Below are 20104 nucleotides of genomic sequence, written 5' to 3' on the forward strand. Positions count from 1 at the left end.
ATGATATTTTATGCCAACGGAGTTAGTCCGGCTTTTGTCACTTCCCTGCCCCGGCTTCGGAAAGTGTAAGCAAACCAGGAGGCGTGACAGCAGTTGTCATGGCTAGACTTCAAATACTGTAGGTTGTCTTACTAGTCAGACACGTTTTAGAGAACAAAGTTGTTCAAAAAGTACCACAATACTAGCCAAACACATTGTAGAGAACAAAGTTGTTCAAAAAGTACACATCAAATCAAATATAGGTTACAATTAGAGGTGTAACAGTCGATATATCGATTAGTTCAGGTCTATTCAAAATCTAAATATAAAATATCGATTAATATTGTCATCTAAATATGCTGTTTTGTGAAAAGTGAAATGTTTAAGTAGCAAAATTGTCAAACATTAACATTGCTTTGTATTTTTACTTTAGCTTATGCAGTGGGACAAATAAGTATTTAGTTAACCACTAATTGTGCACGTTCTCCCACTTGAAAATATTAGAGAGGCCTGTAATTGTCAACATGGGTAACCCTCAACCATGAGAGACAGAATGTGGGAAAAAAAAAAACAGAAAATCACATTGTTTAATTTTTAAAGAATGTATTTGCACATCATGGTGGAAAATAAGTATTTAGTCAATACCAAAAGTTCATCTCAATACTTTGTTATGTACCCTTTGTTGGCAATAACGGAGGCCAAACATTTTCTGTAACTCTTCACAAGCTTTTCACACACTGTTGCTGTTATTTTGGCCCATTTCTCCATGCAGATCTCCTCTAGAGCAGTGATGTTTTGGGGCTGTCGTTGGGCAACACGGACTTTCAACTCCCTCCACAGATTTTCTATGGGGTTGAGATCTGGAGACTGGCTAGGCCACTCAGGACCTTGAAATGCTTCTTACAAAGCCACTCCTTTGTTGCCCTGGCTGTGTGTTTGGGATCATTGTCATGCTGAAAGACCCAGGCACGACTCATCTTCAATGCCGTTGCTGATGGAAGGAGATTTTCAATCAGAATCTCTCGATACATGGCCCCATTCATTATTTCCTTTATACAGATCAGTCGTCCTGGTCCCTTTGCAGAAAAACAGCCCCAAAGCATGATGTTTCCACCCCCATGGTTCACAGCGGGTACGGCGTTCTTTGGATGCAATTCAGTATTCTTTCTCCTCCAAACACGAGAATCTGTGTTTCTACCAAAAAGTTATATTTTGGTTTAATCTGACCATAACACATTCTCCCAGTCCTCTTTTGGATCATCCAAAAGCTCACTAGCGAAACACAGACGGGCCCGGATGTGTACTGGCTTCAGCAGGGGGACACGTCTGGCAGTGCAGGATTTGAGTCCCTGGCGGCGCATTGTGTTACTGATAGTAGCCTTTGTTACTGTGGTCCCAGCTCTCTGTAGGTCATTCACTAGGCCCCCAGTGTGGTTCTGGGATTTTTGCTCACCGTTCTCGTTATCATATAGACGCCACGGAGTGAGATCTTGCATGGAGCCCCAGATCGAGGGAGATTATCAGTGGTCTCCTATGTCCTACATTTTCTAATAATTGCTCCACAGATGTTTTCTTTACACCAAGCGTTTTACCTATTGCAGATTCAGTCTTCCCAGCCTGGTGCAGGTCTTCAATTTTGTTTCTGGTGTCCTTCGACAGCTCTTTGGTCTTGGCTATAGTGGAGTTTGGAGTGTGACTGACTGAGGTTGTGGACAGGTGTCCTTTATACCGATATTGAGTTAAAACAGGTGCCATTAATACAGGTAACAAGTGGAGCCTCGTTAGACCTCGTTAGAAGACGTTAGACCTTTGACAGCCAGAAATCTTGCTTGTTTGTGGGTGACCAAATACTTATTTTCCACTCTAATTTGGAAATAAACTCTTTAAAAATCAAACTATTTGATTTTCTGTTTTTTTTCCACATTCTCTCACATGGTTGAGGTTTACCCATGTTGACAATTACAGGGCTCTCTAATCTTTTTAAGTAGGAGAACTTGTACAAATGGTGGTTGACTAAATACTTATTTGCCCCACTGTATATAACTGTATTAAATGTGTAAATAATATGTGTATTTAATTGATTCAAGGCCCTTATTTGAATCATGGCAGAATTTGCAATAACTGCAATAATATTGTTGTCCAAAGAATTGTGATGAAATTGCTGATTTACACAGTTATGATGCTTTTTTTTTTTGTTATCCCTTAAAAGTTTCCACAAAAGCTGAATACAGTCATTCTTTCATCTTCTTTACCACTTATCCACATGAGGGTCTCGGGGGTGCTGGAGCCTATCCCAGCTAACTATGGGCAGGAGACAGGTTACTCATTGAATTGGTTGTCAGAAAATGGCAAACAAAAGATGAATATTCCTCGCTTTTTGTTGATAGTAAGCTATCTGCAAAATAATACTTTGAATTCTGTATCAGTTTTTTGAATATTTTATTTTAATAGATATATACGCATACTTACCTTGTTTCGATCCAAAAACTCCATGTAGCATGTATCACCGAGTGTCAAGACACAGCTGTGAATGCCCATAGCTGGATTTTTTGGGGGATTTTATGGGTGAAACATGGTAATATAACAAGGGTCACGATGCAGAAATTGCAGACATCAAGGAGTCGTCGAGATTTTCTTTTTCATATATTTACCCTTTTAAGCATTTTTTCCTCAATTTTTCTTTGTTTGGATCGATTATTGATCATCTAACATATCAGAGAAAATGTGACAGTAACAAAAAAAAATACAATCAAGCGATAGTTATGAGGTAGATATTCTTGACTTTTTTACAGACGCCATTTTTTTTCATTGTGACATAATTTGTTTAAAAGTTTAAAATATGTGAGTGAATAATTTTTTAAAGTCGTTTTTATTTTTTAAACGAAATATGACACATCAATTAATGATTCTATGCTAAAAACGACAGACATTTTGAATAATATAATTGATTACCTTCGTTTTATGGCTGGGTTGAAACACAAGCGGTTGCACGACGTCTGTAAACTGCGATTTTCAGGGTAAAACAAAACCCCAAAAAATAGATCGGGGGCTTAATGCGCCATAGATCTGCTATGGCAGCATATAGACATATTGTTCTGTCAAACACAACAGTTGTTTTGGCTTAAAAAACAGCACTTTCTTTTAAAGAAGAGTGCAAGAGCAGAAACTGCTTTTTCAGTCTTGTCTGTGTTTTCCGCCATTTAACGGTATGTATGCAGTATATATATAAAAAACATTTTAGCGTCATCTTCAGTAGCAATCGGTAGGGGGCGATGAGTGCATCTGCATCGTCTATTACAGCCAACAAAAAAGACTTGACAACCAATCAAAATCTAAGAACAAATATTACTTCCGTGTTTATCTGGTAGACGGCAGAAGGTTGTCAGTACAAAATTGAATAATGAATATTTTTAGGCGTATTAATCCGTTGTTATGTACAAGTAGAGTTTTAATAACAAAGTGTAATTTCTTTACAAAGCTCTGCTTGGCCGCCAAAGTTCCTTGTCATGGCCGTTTCATTTGTCGACATTTGACTACAAACTTAACCTCATGGCCACATATACACCAGGAATCTGCTTGTGTCGCCTACACGAAAAGATGCTTTTCAGAGACAGACGTCGGTCGCGGTCATTTATTGACGAGGACTGACGTTATTCAAGATGATTCACAGGAGATGGAGGGCGACTCTAATGACGAGCGTCACCCGAGCCAAAGTGAGTTAAAACGTCCTTTTTTATTTCATTATATCCGCCGAAGGGTGTAATTTGATCCTGCGAGGCGTTTTAAAAGATGTTAATTTTCTCCATTGCATAGATTGTCGAAATTGAAGAAGTGTTGCTAAAGCAATTATAGTATTCACATTTAAGTGGTTGTAATATGGATGGTGTCAGTTTTCTTTCGACAATTTTCATCAATCGCATATTTTAGAAAACCATTAAGTAGTTTGCAGTCATAATACTGGGGAATGTTTTATTTCCGCTGCAACAGCATTTTAAAATCACAATCATATTAAAATTCAACGGCTTGATAGTAAATTGTATCGTTTAAATAGTTTAATACAGCATACATTTAAGTAAACGTGTAAACAAAGTAACATTTCCAACTAAATATGGTGCAAAATTGTGTCTCCTCTTTTTTTGATTGAAATCTGTCATGTTCCACAAGTTTGGACAAGTATTGTTTTACTGCACTTGTATTTAGGCATGTGCCGTTATGATTGTCTGACAGTATGATAACCGAAAGCAAAAATATCACGGTATTGCAATTACAGCTCTAAAATGTGTTACATTGAGATATCTGGGTTAAAATAAAAAAATTAACTTTTTTCCATTGAACAGGATTTTTATTTTTCAAAACATATTAGCAAATTGGAACATAGGTACAGTGCTGGCTAAAAGTATTGACACCCCTGCAATTCTGTCAGATAATGCTCAATTTCTCCCACAAAATGATTGTAATCACAAATGCTTTGGTAGTAATATCATCAATGAGTTTCTTACAATGCTCTACTGGAATTTTAGACCATTCTTCTTTGGCTAACTGCTCCAGGTTTCTGAGACTTGAAGGGTGCCTTCTCCAAACTGCCATTTTCAGATCTCTCCACAGGTGTTCTATGGGATTCAGGTCTGGAATCGTTGCTGGCCACTTTGGAGGTCTCCAGTGCTTTCTCTCAAACCATTTTCTAGTGTTTTTGAAGTGTGTTTTGGGTTATTGTCCTGCTGGAAGACCCATGACCTCTGAAGGAGACCCAGTTTTCTCACATTGGACCCTACACTATGCTGCAAAATGTGTTGGTCTTCAGACTTTATAACGCCATGCACACGGTCAAGCAGTCCAGTGCCAGAGGCAGCAAAGCAACCCCAAAACATCAGGGAACCTCCGCCATGTTTGACTGTGGGGACCGTGTTTTTTCTTTGAAGGCCTCATTTTTTCCCCCCTGTAAACTCTATGTTGATGCCTTTTCCCAAAAAGCCTTACTTTTGTCTCATCTAACCAGAGAACATTCTTCCAAAATGTTTTGGCTTTCTCAGGTATGTTTTGGCAAACTCCAGCCTGGCTTTTTTATGTCTCTGGGTCAGAAGTGGGGTCTTCCTGGGTATCCTACCATCGAGTCCCTTTTCATTCAGACGCTGACAAATAGTACGGGTTGACAATGTTGTACCCTCACACTGCAGGACAGCTTAAACTTGTTTGGATGTTAGTCGAGGTTCTTTATCCACCATCCACACATTTTTTTGTTGAAATCTCTCAATTTTTCTTTTCCGTCCACATCTAGGAGGTTAGCCACAGTGCCATGGGCTTTACACTTATTGATGACACTGTGCACGGTAGACACTAGAGGTGTGCAAAATTTCCGATTCTTAGATTATTCGCGATTCGGCCGTGGAAGATTCGAGAACGATTCACAAACATCCAAATTCCGATTATTGAAATATGCCAAGTAAAGCGGAAGTACGACACACTCAGCGCGCCGCGCGGTCAATGAGCAACGGAGCGAGAGTAGCTAAACATCATGCTTCTCAGTACCCGGCCCCTCGAATAATGCCAATGCTCAACTCACGGCTCTAGCTCAACTCATGCCACGAGATAAAAAAAACACAACAACATACCTGAAGCTGCTACAAAAGTACGTCATCCACATAATGTTACGGTAGATATCATTTATATAAGACTAGATGCACTACGGTAGTGGTAGCGTTTGCAGCACATCTACAAAAAGCTAGATGCAGACGTAGTAAACGGCCGCCATCTTAAAGCAGTACACTTCTCTGCAAGGCTGTTGTAGCGAACCTTCCAAGCAAACCTAATTCACTTTTTATCTAAAATACTCCTAAATCGGTAAAATATTGACTTGAATCTATCTTTAAAATAGTTCTAAAACTTTCACATGTGGAAAGTTGACAAAAGGGAAATTATGGATTAACGGGAGCAATTTTAACAACTTTAACGGTTGATTCACAACATTAAATTAATTGAATGTAGTTTAAAGCTGCTGATACAGAATGGGGACTGGAGTTTTTTATTTACTGTTATTTTTGTATATTTGTTTACTGCTATATGTTAACTTGATCCTGAAATAGTAGTTTGGTTTAGCCTGAGAGTATTTTTGAACAATTTTGGAACAAATGTACAAAATATTAAAAAAAAAAAAAAAAAAAGGGGGGGGTGCATCAATAATCGTTTTAGAATCGAATCGGACCATCTGAATCGTAATTGTAATCGAATCGTTAGGTGCCCAAAGATTCCCAGCTCTAGTAGACACAGGAACATTCGGGTCTTTGGAGATGGACTTGTGGCCTTGAGATAACCCATGCTTCCTTACAATTTTGCATCTCAAGTCCTCAGACTGTTCTTTGGTCTTCTTTCTTTTCTCCATACTCAATGTGGTGGTGCACACAAGGACACAGGACCGAGGTAGAGTCAACTTTAATCCATTTTAACGGGCTGCAAGTGGGATTTAGTTATTGCCACCATCTGTTATGTGCCACAGGTAAGTAACAAATGCTGTTAATTACACAAATTAGAGAAGCATCACATGATTTTTCAAAGGTTGCCAATACTTTTTTCCAGCCCATTTTTGGAGTTTTGTGTAAAATGGTAATGAGTCATTTTTTTCCCCATTCTCTTTTGTGTTTTTTCATTGCAAGCAAAATCAATGAGGATATTAATACCAAAGCATTTGTAATTGCAACCATTTTCTGGGGGAAATTGAGCATTATCCAACAGAATTGCATGGGTGCCAATACTTGTGGCCAGCACTGTATAATGTTAAAATGAATTTTAAAAATAACAAAATATTTGAAATAAAATTAAGATAAATGCAGTCATTTAGGGGAGCCTAAACCCACAGCTGCAGCTCAACATTATTACCATCAGAACAAAAATAATTGAATTATTTTCCATAAAAAGGACGTGTGTTTGAGTCTTATCACCTTTATCATGTTCAGCAAACATGTTTTACATGTCGCTTGGCCCTCCTCCTCTAAGCCGCGGCCGTCTGTAACTTTTCTTTAGCCCAAGTGTTCCCATACCAGAGATTTATTTCTTCGATGGGGGAAAACGTTCAGGAGTTTAACCTCCTCCAGCCATCGTGTAGCACAGCTGACTCACTGACACTGAGCAACAGCCGGTGGGGGAGCGTTGAGCCTAACAGCAGGCGAGAGATTTCTCCATGCATTTTTGGGACATAAAAAATAGCTAATACCAGGGACAGTATGACAGAAATTTTTTGCTGTTTTGAAACCTTGATGTATCATGTTTTCGTACCATGGTATACATTGAAACCGGTAAACGGCACATGTCTACTTGTATGTGTGCTTGTATTACAATGCTCGACCACGTCCAGCAAGTGTCTGGTGAGATTTTTTTTTCTTCATTTTTTTTTTTTAATCTGCAGGGCCCACTGAGACGTTCAACCTGGATGTGCTGGTGACACTGCTGCGTCAGGAAAACGCAGCAGATATCTGCGTGATAAAAGTACCCGAGCACATCAAATACACAGAGTACTTCATAGTTGTCAGCGGCGTATCACCGAGACACCTACGCGCAATGGCGCTTTATGCTGTCAAAGTAGTAAGTGGGCTACAATTTATCGATTTTATTCTGTCACTTGGGAGTTTAGCTGAGCTTTTTTTTTTTAAAATAAAAAATAATAATGATTTTCACTCTTTCTTTTAGTACAAAATTCTGAGGAAAGATCAGGATGCTCATGTTAAGATTGAAGGAAAGGATGCAGAAGACTGGATGTGTATTGACTTTGGTATGTCAAACATTTTTATTTTTAGACAAAGTATAATATTGTCACGGTTACTTTTGCAGGTGTAAATTGCCCATGTCCTTTATTTCCTACAGGCAATATAGTTGTTCACTTCATGCTTCCAGAGAAAAGAGAAGTGTATGAATTGGAGAAACTGTGGACCCTGCGCTCCTATGATGAGCAGCTTAGCAGAATGCCTGATGAAAAACTACCAGAAGACTTCATATATGACCTAGAAAACATGAAATGATAAAATATTGTTCCAAATGATGCTTTATTATTTTCATGCAGCTGAGTTTCTGGATACCTCTACTATATTATGGTATAATTTTTTTTGTCATTTGCAAGTATTCTTTGACCATTGCTGAGACATTGCTTGTCAAATGTTTTGAGAATTTTTGAAATAAATTGTTTTTTTAATGGTAATCGTTGTTTGTCGAAACAGTCTCGTCATTTTGCGAAGCTGGATCGAGAGAGCTTGAATAAAGCCTAATTCGGACAAGTGGTATAGAAAATAGATGAATTCCACTTAGCTTTTCAGCGCAAGGTTTATCAAAAAAATGTGGGTTTTTAAACATTATTTAACTCATTGGCTGCCATTAACGTGGGTAAACGTTCAATCCATTTTGACCGGTAGAGCTGGCAGTGATTATTCGTTCTGCCAGCCCCCCTGTCAAATTAGATTAGACCTCTCACTCCGTCAATGGTAGTGAAACAAGATCACTCAATGCCAGCTATCCCAAATCAAATGGATTTGATGTCTATTATTGTAAGTTGCAGTGAATGAGTTAACCAGGAAACAGGCATGAAAATCTCTCAACTTTTGGCGAAATTTGCCGTTTTGAAGTCAAAAAGGGTGCCAAAAATCGATTATTAGATTATTCTTCTGTGCTCAAGTTATAGTTAAGTTAGCGCGAGAGTGGAAGAGAGTTCGTTGCTTCTTGCGTTTCAGTTGTCCAGCAGTAGGTTCGAGTCGTGTTCATTGGAAAATGTCCCTGGTGTGTTGTTAAGTCCCGGGTGCGTCTACAAGAGGTGAGTACACGAACCCTCTTGTACTGCTTAGCCTTTATTGTTGTTTTGTTTCTCGTTAGCGAAGAGCACTACGTTAATTAGCGACTTCGCTAACATGTATTTCCATGTCAAATTGTGCGTTCTTCGTTGTCTGGTGGTGTACAAAAGTTACTCCAGATGCAGAATGTGTAAAACCAGGATGAAGTACAGCGGTAACACTACAAACATGCGAAATAGCACAGAAATCTATGAAAACAGTATATTGGTGAAAAGAAGTCTTTTTTTTTTTTTTTTTCTAAAGACAGAAAATGTGGAATTCATTTCACCAGTTTAAATTTTACTGTATTGTTGAGAGAAATAAGTACTGCTGTTTGAAACGGCTAATGTTTTTGCACCTCCTTGTGAAAAAGAGCATCTTGTTTTGTATAGGCATGTTGAGAATTACGTACTGCCTTTAAAATGGTTAATGATTTTGCACTTTCCTTTCAAAAAAAAAAAAAAAAAGGGCAGCTTTTTGTTGAATGGGCATGTTTCCATCGTTCCTGTTGAAACATTTGGGTATTTTAAATAAGTAATGGACATAAGTTTGTTTGGCTACTTTATTATCAAGTAATGTATGATGCATCGGTAATCGTGATCATCGTCAACACCGTGATCATCGTTCAATCATCGAATCGTAGCACCCTGAATCGTAATCGAATTTAATCGGGGGGTGCCTCTTGCAGATCGCTGAAACATGGTGTGGGTCGACAGAGCTCAATATTTTGTCGGGCTGTACAGTGTACCGGAACATATTTCCTCCACACCCTTCTCACCTTTTTAACCCCTGACCCATTTTCATGCCTGAGGAAAGGAGATTGAGAACACATTTGCAATGTTGACCTGGTAGCAATTTAGAGTTTAAAGCGGCCACGCCAGTAGATCATCTGATTGAAAAACACTTCAACAGTGGAGAGCCAGGAATCAAACCCCCGACCCTTTGATCACTGGACAACCAACTCTACCACATGGTCCACTGCTGTGTAAAGTTATCCCTCTTTGGTTCATGCAATATTCAGTCTCTGCTGATGTTTAAATTCTGCACCGTAAACATGGCTGCTACAAAATTTAAATGCTGTGTCAGTAACTGAAACAGAGCTTTAAAATGCACCAACATTGTGTTTATTTAATTGTAGTTAAAGCATTTAGTGAGATTTAACGTTTTAAAGAAATTCCCGCTTTATTTTTGTAATGCGTGGAGAGGATAGAAATGATCTATGGCCTAGCAAGTGACCGTTCTGTTTCATTGAGCCACTGTGAGTCACAGAACATTAGCAAAATGTCCAAATAATGACTTCGTGAGTAGGACACAACTTTGTGCGTATGCCCTCTTTATTTATTCATACAGGATGATGTGCAGATAAAAATAATTAACGCTAATGTGCACCACGAATCAGTATGTAAATATAGAATTGAGGGGAACAGCTCAAGCAATTCTGGACAACCCAAAAACCAAACTAACCAATGTTCTATTGTGGCTATTGTGATGTCTGCTGTACAGTCATTTCACCAACTAGTCATCCCTGTTGATGATGATATGTTTAAAGTTTTGTGGACAAAAAATGAGGTTACTTTACAACAAAGCTCATTACTCTCCTGAAGATGTCTCAACCTAAGGGGATCCTCGGACTTGAAGACTTGTACACTCTAATAAGCCACAATTGTTCTCTTTTACTAAAATATGTTATTAGAAACACATACAGTGCCTTGCAAAAGTATTCGGCCCCCTTGAATCTTGCAACCTTTTGCCACATTTCAGGCTTCAAACATACAGATATGAAATTTAATTTTTTTGTCAAGAATCAACAACAAGTGGGACACAATCGTGAAGTGGAACAACATTTATTGGATAATTGAAACTTTTTTAACAAATAAAAAACTGAAAAGTGGGGCGTGCAATATTATTCGGCCCCTTTACTTTCATTGCAGCAAACTCACTCCAGAAGTTCAGTGAGGATCTCTGAATGATCCAATGTTGTCCTAAATGACCGATGATGATAAATAGAATCCACCTGGGTGTAATCAAGTCTCCGTATAAATGCACCTGCTCTGTGATAGTCTCAGGGTTCTGTTTAAAGTTCAGAGAGCATTATGAAAACCAAGGAACACACCAGGCAGGTCCGAGATACTGTTGTGGAGAAGTTTAAAGCCGGATTTGGATACAAAAAGATTTCCCAAGCTTTAAACATCTCAAGGAGCACTGTGCAAGCCATCATATTGAAATGGAAGGAGCATCAGACCACTGCAAATCTACCAAGACCCGGCCGTCCTTCCAAACTTTCTTCTCAAACAAGGAGAAAACTGATCAGAGATGCAGCCAAGAGGCCCATGATCACTCTGGATGAACTGCAGAGATCTACAGCTGAGGTGGGAGAGTCTGTCCATAGGACAACAATCAGTTGTACACTGCACAAATCTGGCCTTTATGGAAAAGTGGAAGAAGAAAGCCATTTCTCAAAGATATCCATAAAAAGTCTTGTTTAAAGTTTGCCACAAGCCACCTGGGAGACACACCAAACATGTGGAAGAAGGTGCTCTGGTCAGATGAAACCAAAATTGAACTTTTTGGCCACAATGCAAAACGATATGTTTGGCGTAAAAGCAACACAGCTCATCACCCTGAACACACCATCCCCACTGTCAAACATGGTGGTGGCAGCATCATGGTTTGGGCCTGCTTTTCTTCAGCAGGGACAGGGAAGATGGTTAAAATTGACGGGAAGATGGATGCAGCCAAATACAGGAACATTCTGGAAGAAAACTGATCAGAGATGCAGCCAAGAGGCCCATGATCACTCTGGATGAACTGCAGAGATCTACAGCTGAGGTGGGAGAGTCTGTCCATAGGACAACAATCAGTTGTACACTGCACAAATCTGGCCTTTATGGAAAAGTGGAAGAAGAAAGCCATTTCTCAAAGATATCCATAAAAAGTCTTGTTTAAAGTTTGCCACAAGCCACCTGGGAGACACACCAAACATGTGGAAGAAGGTGCTCTGGTCAGATGAAACCAAAATTGAACTTTTTGGCCACAATGCAAAACGATATGTTTGGCGTAAAAGCAACACAGCTCATCACCCTGAACACACCATCCCCACTGTCAAACATGGTGGTGGCAGCATCATGGTTTGGGCCTGCTTTTCTTCAGCAGGGACAGGGAAGATGGTTAAAATTGACGGGAAGATGGATGCAGCCAAATACAGGAACATTCTGGAAGAAAACCTGTTGGTATCTGCACAAGACCTGAGACTGGGACGGAGATTTATTAGATTTTTTTAAAACATAAAGCCAAATCTACAATGGAATGGTTCAAAAATAAACGTATCCAGGTGTTAGAATGGCCAAGTCAAAGTCCAGACCTGAATCCAATCGAGAATCTGTGGAAAGAGCTGAAGACTGCTGTTCACAAACACTCTCCATCCAACCTCACTGAGCTCGAGCTGTTTTGCAAGGAAGAATGGGCAAGACTGTCAGTCTCTCGATGTGCAAAACTGATAGAAACATACCCCAAGCGACTTGCAGCTGTAATTGGAGCAAAAGGTGGCGCTACAAAGTATTAACGCAAGGGGGCCAAATAATATTGCACGCCCCACTTTTCAGTTTTTTATTTGTTAAAAAAGTTTAAATTATCCAATAAATGTTGTTTCACTTCACGATTGTGTCCCACTTGTTGTTGATTCTTGACAAAAAATTAAAATTTTATATCTTTATGTTTGAAGCCTGAAATGTGGCGAAAGGTTGCAAGGTTCAAGGGGGCCGAATACTTTTGCAAGGCACTGTATACTATTGCCACTGATTTAGAAATCTAATATTTAGTACATATTTTGACCTACCGAGGGCCCCATGTTTTATGCGAGCAATGCACGTTGGAGGTTATAATGCGGTTGGACGGGACTGGGAAAAAAGCTGTGGTAGCTAGCAAGTGAACCTAGTATAATGACTGGCAAGATTTTGTCACATTCTGGTCCTTGTCAGATTGTTTTGTTACAGAGCTGTGGGATGAATTCCCAATGTCTTACTTTCATCCAATTCCAACTCATAAGCAGTGTCTTTAAACCGATCCTAAGCGGCTTGCCGATATATTGACGTGCTGCCATTTCTTGACCCCTTTGTTGCGAGTTGCATCTTTCCCTTGTTTTTTCCGTTCGTCTGCCTCTCACCGTGGTTTCCCCCCGTTTTTAAATTTTTTTGGTTTTTTTTATCCTGACCTAATGTCACGGACCCATTTTGTGTCTCCCTTTTCGCGATCACGGTATTTTGTGGGTTCAATAAACCCTTTTATGCAATCCCTATATTCATGTTGTCTGCTTCCTTTTTGAAGTTGGCTGCGTTTTTTTTTTTTTTCTGTGGTCAAGTGAGCCGCAGTTTCTTTTCAGTTGCGTTTCCCTTTCAGGTTTTACCGCCCAGACATACGTGGGTTGCAATTGCTTTATAAGGAAAATCATGACTCGAATAGCACGCGGAAGTATAGCCCTGTGGTGTAAGTGCTCGTCTGTCGCACGGAAAATCCCGCTGGAGACTTTCATTTAAATGCTTTTGCTGCTCGTTTTGTGAAATATCGACAGTGCTGTCCTGCTCATCACTTTTCCGCGCAGGTTCAAATTGGCAGGGCAGAACCGACGCATGTTTATGTAGCTAGTGAGTGACACTGTGGAAGTACAGCAGCGTTGCCCAGTGATGTCACCGCATTGCGTCGACAGCAACAATGACGTTAAACTAATTTTTCAAATTGTATAAAAAAGAAAACGTTAAAAGGGGTTTTAATATCAAACTTTTATAACTCATACTAATATGTATTTTTTAAGAACTTCCGAGTCTTTCTGTCCGTGGTTCTTTAAAACTTTTAGTGAGTCAGAGTCACTAATGAGGTAGCTTTACACTTGCCTGACTTTGTTAATGACAAAATGGGTTCAGTTCCTACTCAGTGACATGTGAATGGTCATTTGTCTCTATGTGCCCTGTGATAGACTTCTGCATGTGTTCATGTTTGAGCTGCAGAAATAAATAGGTTTAAAGGCTCTGGTGGATGGAAAATCAATGTTCATGCCATAATGAGACTAATTTAGAACTTCTAAAAAGCAGCCACGCACACCCAAAACTCTGGGCCACATGCTGGCTGTCACGTTGTTGCTCTCCCATTCACAGGTGACAATGAGGTGTTCTACAGCGGCCACACCAGTGTGTTATGTAAACAAAAGACATTTTCAAGATGGAATCGGTTGCACGCCGAGTTGTGACGGTTATATTATTTGCATACATTTGCATAATCGCATCACTAACAATACTTTTTTTGTACTTGTTTTGGTGTTGCATTTTTTAGATTCTGTTGATGTAAACGATTTTTAACTGCTTTTAATTGTAATTATGTTATATGCAAATGTGTAACTATTGTGTTTATTTCAATGTAAAATAGAAAAATGACAAAAAGTTATTTTTTTCAAATTTCCTGCAAAATCTTTGTTCCACCAATCCACCATAATGTTCTTCTCATTCTGACAAAGTAGTTGTGTTAAAGTGGCCTCGTCATTTAGGGATTGAAAGCTTTTCAGACCTCCATTACCTACACCTCAAACATTTGTGGTTGGACCAATTTTATCTGATTTAGGAGCAATGTGCGCGCTTTTTCACCCCCTAAAAAGGTTGAGTGTTTTGGTTTTAAGTTGCTTTCAGTCTGTGTGGCAGTGCTATTGTTTTCAAATTATTCAAATCACAATGTGTTTCCAATGTTTATTCAGACGAATTGTCTTTTCTAATTTGTAAATTTACATTCATTGAGTTCAATTTGGTTAATGTGTGTAAGTGGTCTTTTTTTTTTTCTCTCTCTTGAAATATGTTTTTTTTTCTCTGCTTTCGTCATTGGAGCAAAAAGTGAACACATTCCAATTTAATGCCAAAATACCATCCTTAGCTATGATTACAAGAGACATTTCTAAGGTTGTAAAAAAAAGACCTCCCTACTTTGTGCCAACATTACACATAAAGATTGAGTCTCCTCATTCATTTGGTCATTTAATATTCAAAGGCTGCAAATTGCAAACAATTGCACGGTAGCCTGTGAGTGTTTGTGCAATTCATTTAAGTTTAATGTCTTAATGGACGTTGGCTGCTTAGGAGCTGATCATGTTGTAAAACACAGCATTTGCAAGGATGTATGAGATGTATTGATCCTCTGGTGCACAAGTGGACTCCCAGCACGCTAATGCACTTACCCTCCAGGATATCTACATTTTGTGTTGTATGGAGGAAACACTGAGGTACAAAAGTATTTGGACAGTGGCAGTTTTTATGATTTTGTACAAGGGGTCAATATCACCTCAAAAAGCCTTTGCTGTCCTTACTAAATCAATTAGTCATCATTATAATGTATTGGAAGACCAGGTCATCTGTATTGTTTGTACTGGTGTCTCATTTTCCTCTTGAAAAGAGGTCGGAGATTTACAATGGGGTTCAGGTCAGGGGAATTTGCTGGCCATCAATTTTAGATCAAAGCTTAAATTGACGCTATTTTACCAAAGATAACATTTGCCATTTAGGAATTACAGCAATTAATGACACCCGTTTTCAGAAGCCTAGGATTATTTGGCCCCTTAAATGAGGGACTAGAGCTTGGATGACCTTAACTGAACATTTCCTTTACTTGGTGCTTATTTGCGGTTTTCCTCACTTTTGCCTTCAACATGTGATTTAAAAGCTTAAAATTAAGAATATATACCATCTAGATGAATTTAAAAACATCACTTTGTCCAACTACCACTCAGTCCTGAAAATGGAGTGTAATGCTCAAATAATCATTTAATCACATCTTTACTGATTTATTTTAATTTCATTGTGGTGGTGTAGAAATATATTCTTATCAAGAACATTCTCGATGTACAGTCATGTGAAAAAAATAAGGACACCCCATTAAATATTCAGTTCATTAATGTGAAATGTTTACATATCAATGTCTGATCTAGTTTTTCTTTATCTCTGGAAAAGAAAGTGATTTCATTGCTAGTAAACAACAAAAAATTATATTATTTTACTCATTAAACCAAACATCTAAAAAAAAATGCATATTCTAACTGAGGAAAAAGTTAGGATACCCCTTTGGCTGAAATAACTTCAGTGAGATGCTTTTTGTAGCCATCTACCAGTCTTTGACCTTGGTCTGAAGAGAGTTTGCCTCACTCCTTTACATTCAACTGTGAGATGTTTGAGGAGTTTCTTTCATGTACAGCCCGTTTCGAGTCACCCACAGCATCTCAATGGGCTTAATATCTGGGTTTTGACTCGGCCATTCCAGGACTCTCCATTTCTTCCTTTTAGCCAGTCCTTGGTGGATTTACTGGTATGTTTTGGGTCATTGTCATGTTGCAGGGTCCAGTTTCACTTCAGCTTGAATTTTTTCACAGATGATCTCACATGTTCCTCAAGCACCCTCTGATACATGATAGAATTAAAGGTGGAATCTATGATGGTGAGCTGGCCAGGTCCTGCTGCAGCAAAGCATCCCCAAAACATGACAATTCCACCTCCATGCTTCACAGTTGGTATGAGGTTCTTTTCCTGGAATGCTGTATTGGGTTTACGCCAAACATCTCCTCTGTTCTAGTGTCCAAATAATTCAATTTTAGATTCATCTGTCCAAAGAACAATATTCGAGAAGTCCTGCTCTTTGTCTACATTCACTCTGGTTCCATGTTCTTCTTGGAGAGCAAAGGTTTCCTCCTTGCACACCTCCCAGGAAGGTTAAACTTGTGAAGTCTTTTTCTGATTGTAGAGGCATGAACTTTCACATCAACAGTAGCAGGGAGCCTGCCGTAGATCCCGTGATGACATTTTAGGGTTTTTGGAGACTTTTTTTCGCATCTTGCGCTCTGCTCTCGGGGCGAACTTGCTTGGACGGCCAGACCTGGGCATGTTGGCAGTTGTTTTGAATGGCCTTCACTTGTAGACTATTTTCCGGACAGTGGAATGGCTGATTTTATATTCTTTTGAGATTTTTAGAAATCCCTTACCAGACACATAAGCGTCTAAAATCTTCAATCAAGACACTCCTCGGAGAGCTCCTTCGATCTCACCATGGTGTTTTCTCTCACTTCAACAGTCAGGGGCACACCAAACTAACTTTGAGGTTTAAAAACCTCCTTCAAAACACTTGGTTAAGATGTTCTAATCATGTGCACGCGATATGATACCGCTGTGTGTGATTTTAGCCATTTCAAGTAGGATTGAATGTGGGGGTGTCCTAATTTATTCCTCAACAGAAATTGCATTTATTTAAAATTACATTTTGTGGAAAGTTATTTAAAAAAAACATTTTTTCAGTTTTAATTGTTTAGTTCTATTACTTGAAACCATGAAGATTTTTAAAATTGATATTAAATATCCATGTGACCAAATATGTTAGGACACCCTGTGGAAGCCTGTGTGTTTTGTAATTTTTTCAAAATTACTGTATTCATACACGCAACAATGGAATCTGAATACGTGTGTGTGCTGGAATTAGGACTGTGATTCACAAGTGAAATTATGCGCAATGCAAAGGACATGGGAACGTTTCAACGTCATTTGGTGTCATACGCATGAATTTAGTCGTAAAATCACAAAATACTGACATGTGCTAATGGCACAGCTTACTAATTGAATGAGGCGGTGACTGTATCTCAAGAGGGTTGTTAAAGTGAACATTATTTTCCTGCCTCCCCCTTCAGACACACCCTGTATAAAGCACTAGCAGAGCAGAGAGTCAAACAGAAGAGCTTAGGAAACAGTGGAAGTCACTTAACAGCACAGTTTTCAACATTTAACGACGTACGTACTTCAGGATGATCACTTTTTCTGCTTTTGGGTTAAGAAATTGTGCTATTTTTGAAATTGATATTGGATTATTACAGCAGTTGATGATTGTAAAGTTTCTGTCCCCCATTGCGTGACCCAGGATTCTCTGCTGGGATGTCGCTGGTTGTGGTTCTTTGCCTGCTGGCTTGTGTTCACTCTGGCATTGAGGCATATCCACGCAAGCCTGTCAGCCCCAAAGAAGGAGCACCCCCTGAGGAGATGGCAAAATACTACTCTGCTCTCAGACACTACATCAACCTCATTACTCGGCAGAGGTATACGTGATTTGGAAGCAGTGTTGTTATTATTGACATGTGCAGTATTGACTTGTTACCTTGTTGTTCTTTTTACACAGGTATGGAAAAAGAGACAGTCCAGACACAATGTTGTCTGATGTGCTTGTAAAAGAGAGCACAGAGACTATTCCTGGGTCTAGTTATGTCAGGTAGGTTCTAAAAAAAAACATTGCATCAATTAGCATGTAATATATTTTATATGGATGATAACTATAATGCTTTAACTTGAATTTTTTTGGTCATTTCATTTTAAAGCAATTATTAGTAACTTTTTCCCTAATATGGTCCATCCCCAGTCCCCCAAATTTTATTTATTAGATGAATGGGGGAAACAGGATGCAACAATTCAACAATTAAAAAACAAAAAAAGTTATTACATATGTTTTGGATATACAACATTTAAAATTTCTAGTTTTTTTTTTTTATACATCAGTTTCTCTGGGCTGATTTTTCCCCCTAAATCTGTGGGCTCTATCAATATTTTACTGAACTGCAAATGAGCCACAGCCAAAAATGGCCAAATTTTAAATTGAAATGTTCTCATGTGGGAAAATATGTTATGTAGGTAAGCGATTCAGAGAATAATTGAATAGATGAGGAACTACAGAACATGAATATAGTACTCCCAAACTGGAAAAGACACATTTCAGATGGAGGTAAATTTACTGTATACACTTTTCTAATAATTAAGGTGATTTGAGTCGATTTGAAAAATGATTAGTTGAGATTTTTATCTGCTGATAATGCAAATCAATATAACACTATTTCTAAGAAAAACGTTTCTTTTGGCTAAAAAGGGTGAGTTTGCAATTAATTAAAAAAAAAAAAAAATCAAATTTTGTCAAAGGTGTTTTCTGTTGTTATTGATTTTAAAACTGGCCTTTGTTTTGTTTTTTTTTATTTTTGTATTTGCACTTTTTTAAGAATAATATTTATTATTATTATTATTATTATTATTTTATTTTATTTTATTTTTGTGATTGTGTCTCCTCATAGTACAAATAGCCGGTGGACTTATTTTCTCATCTTCTATCTATGATTATATTTCTAATTGCAACAATTGGTTCCTTTCTACATGTGCTAATGTCTTGTATCTTTGTTGCGTTGCAGGTATGATGAGCTACCAATGTGGTGATGATCCTTGAGTTGCTTAAAACGTCTAATTTTGGCTTGTTTGTCAATTTTAACTTGTGTTGCATGATATATTGTGTTTCTAAAAATATATTGAGATGTCTATCCATGTCTTCATGGTTGTCTTACATGCAGCTGCAGAGTCCCCTGCCAAGCAGTCCCCTCTAGTGGTGAATTGCGGTAAAATGATATTTTGGTTCTACACTATTTGGCTTTTCTTGTGTTTGGGACAGTAATAAAATGCAAACAAAACAAAAACAAACAAACAAACAAAAACAACCTGTTTTGAGTAATTTATTTTACATGGCTATTTATTATTTTATTCAGGTAAATGGCTGTTATATTTGCCCTCCCAATGTAGTTGCTAATGTTGAAAATAGATGAATTTATGGTAGTTACTCTGATAAACAACACAAACCTATTGCAAAATCACTGATTCTCGGTCACTGTCCAAAAGAGTTAATTTTGTTGCTCAGTGTGGTCCTAATGGTATGCGATAAAAAGTGACAAAGGTTTCATGTGTTGTATTTAAGTTGTTTTACATTTGCTTTTAAATGTTTTATTTTAGTACAGTTTTAATGTTTATCTGCAACACATTCCAACTGTTTCTTAATTAAAATATGTATTTTCTATAGTCAAATAGTGTACATGTTCAAATTGCATAATTCTACATTGGATACAATAATATTAAATATATGACTACAAGTATAAATAATGTATGCCTCGTTTTTGATGAACACTTTGGTCTACTACATGACTGTATTTTAAGGTGGAGAACCACTTTTCCATGTTCATGGTGTATTTTCTCTAAATAAATGTGAAATAATACAACTAAAATGTCACCCAGCTTTTGTTTCCAGTTATTCAGTGTCGTTGTAAATGATTTATCTAGAATGTGGCACATTGTCATGATTATTACATAATGTAGAAGTGAGGGCAATATTATAATAAAATCAAATCTGGTAACTTTTTTTTTTTTTTTTTTTAAACTGCCTACTAGTTCCTGATGTCACCTGTGCAGTAATTTAGAACAAATATGAGCGGTAATTTGTCCATGTTTGAATGTGTT

General features: G+C 38.1%; 2 protein-coding genes across 2 annotated transcripts; both read left to right on the top strand.

Moving 5' to 3' along the window:
• Positions 1-3300: 3300 nt before the first annotated feature.
• On the top strand, positions 3301-8920 carry malsu1 (mitochondrial assembly of ribosomal large subunit 1). Its single transcript, XM_057834505.1, has 4 exons — positions 3301-3692; positions 7376-7551; positions 7657-7738; positions 7831-8920. The coding sequence occupies exons 1-4, from the start codon at positions 3380-3382 to the stop codon at positions 7983-7985; spliced, it is 726 nt and encodes a 241-aa protein (XP_057690488.1). The 5' UTR covers positions 3301-3379; the 3' UTR covers positions 7986-8920.
• A 6766-nt stretch (positions 8921-15686) lies between these two features.
• Positions 15687-19921, top strand: LOC130914768 (peptide YY-like). The gene is made up of 4 exons (XM_057834259.1): positions 15687-17581; positions 17709-17883; positions 17964-18053; positions 19015-19921. Exons 2-4 carry the CDS (start codon positions 17723-17725, stop codon positions 19037-19039), a joined length of 276 nt encoding a protein of 91 aa, XP_057690242.1. The 5' UTR covers positions 15687-17581; positions 17709-17722; the 3' UTR covers positions 19040-19921.
• The last annotated feature ends 183 nt before the right edge of the window (positions 19922-20104 follow it).

Source organism: Corythoichthys intestinalis, chromosome 4 (genome assembly GCF_030265065.1).
Source record: "Corythoichthys intestinalis isolate RoL2023-P3 chromosome 4, ASM3026506v1, whole genome shotgun sequence".
In the NCBI taxonomy this organism is placed as follows: domain Eukaryota; kingdom Metazoa; phylum Chordata; class Actinopteri; order Syngnathiformes; family Syngnathidae; genus Corythoichthys; species Corythoichthys intestinalis.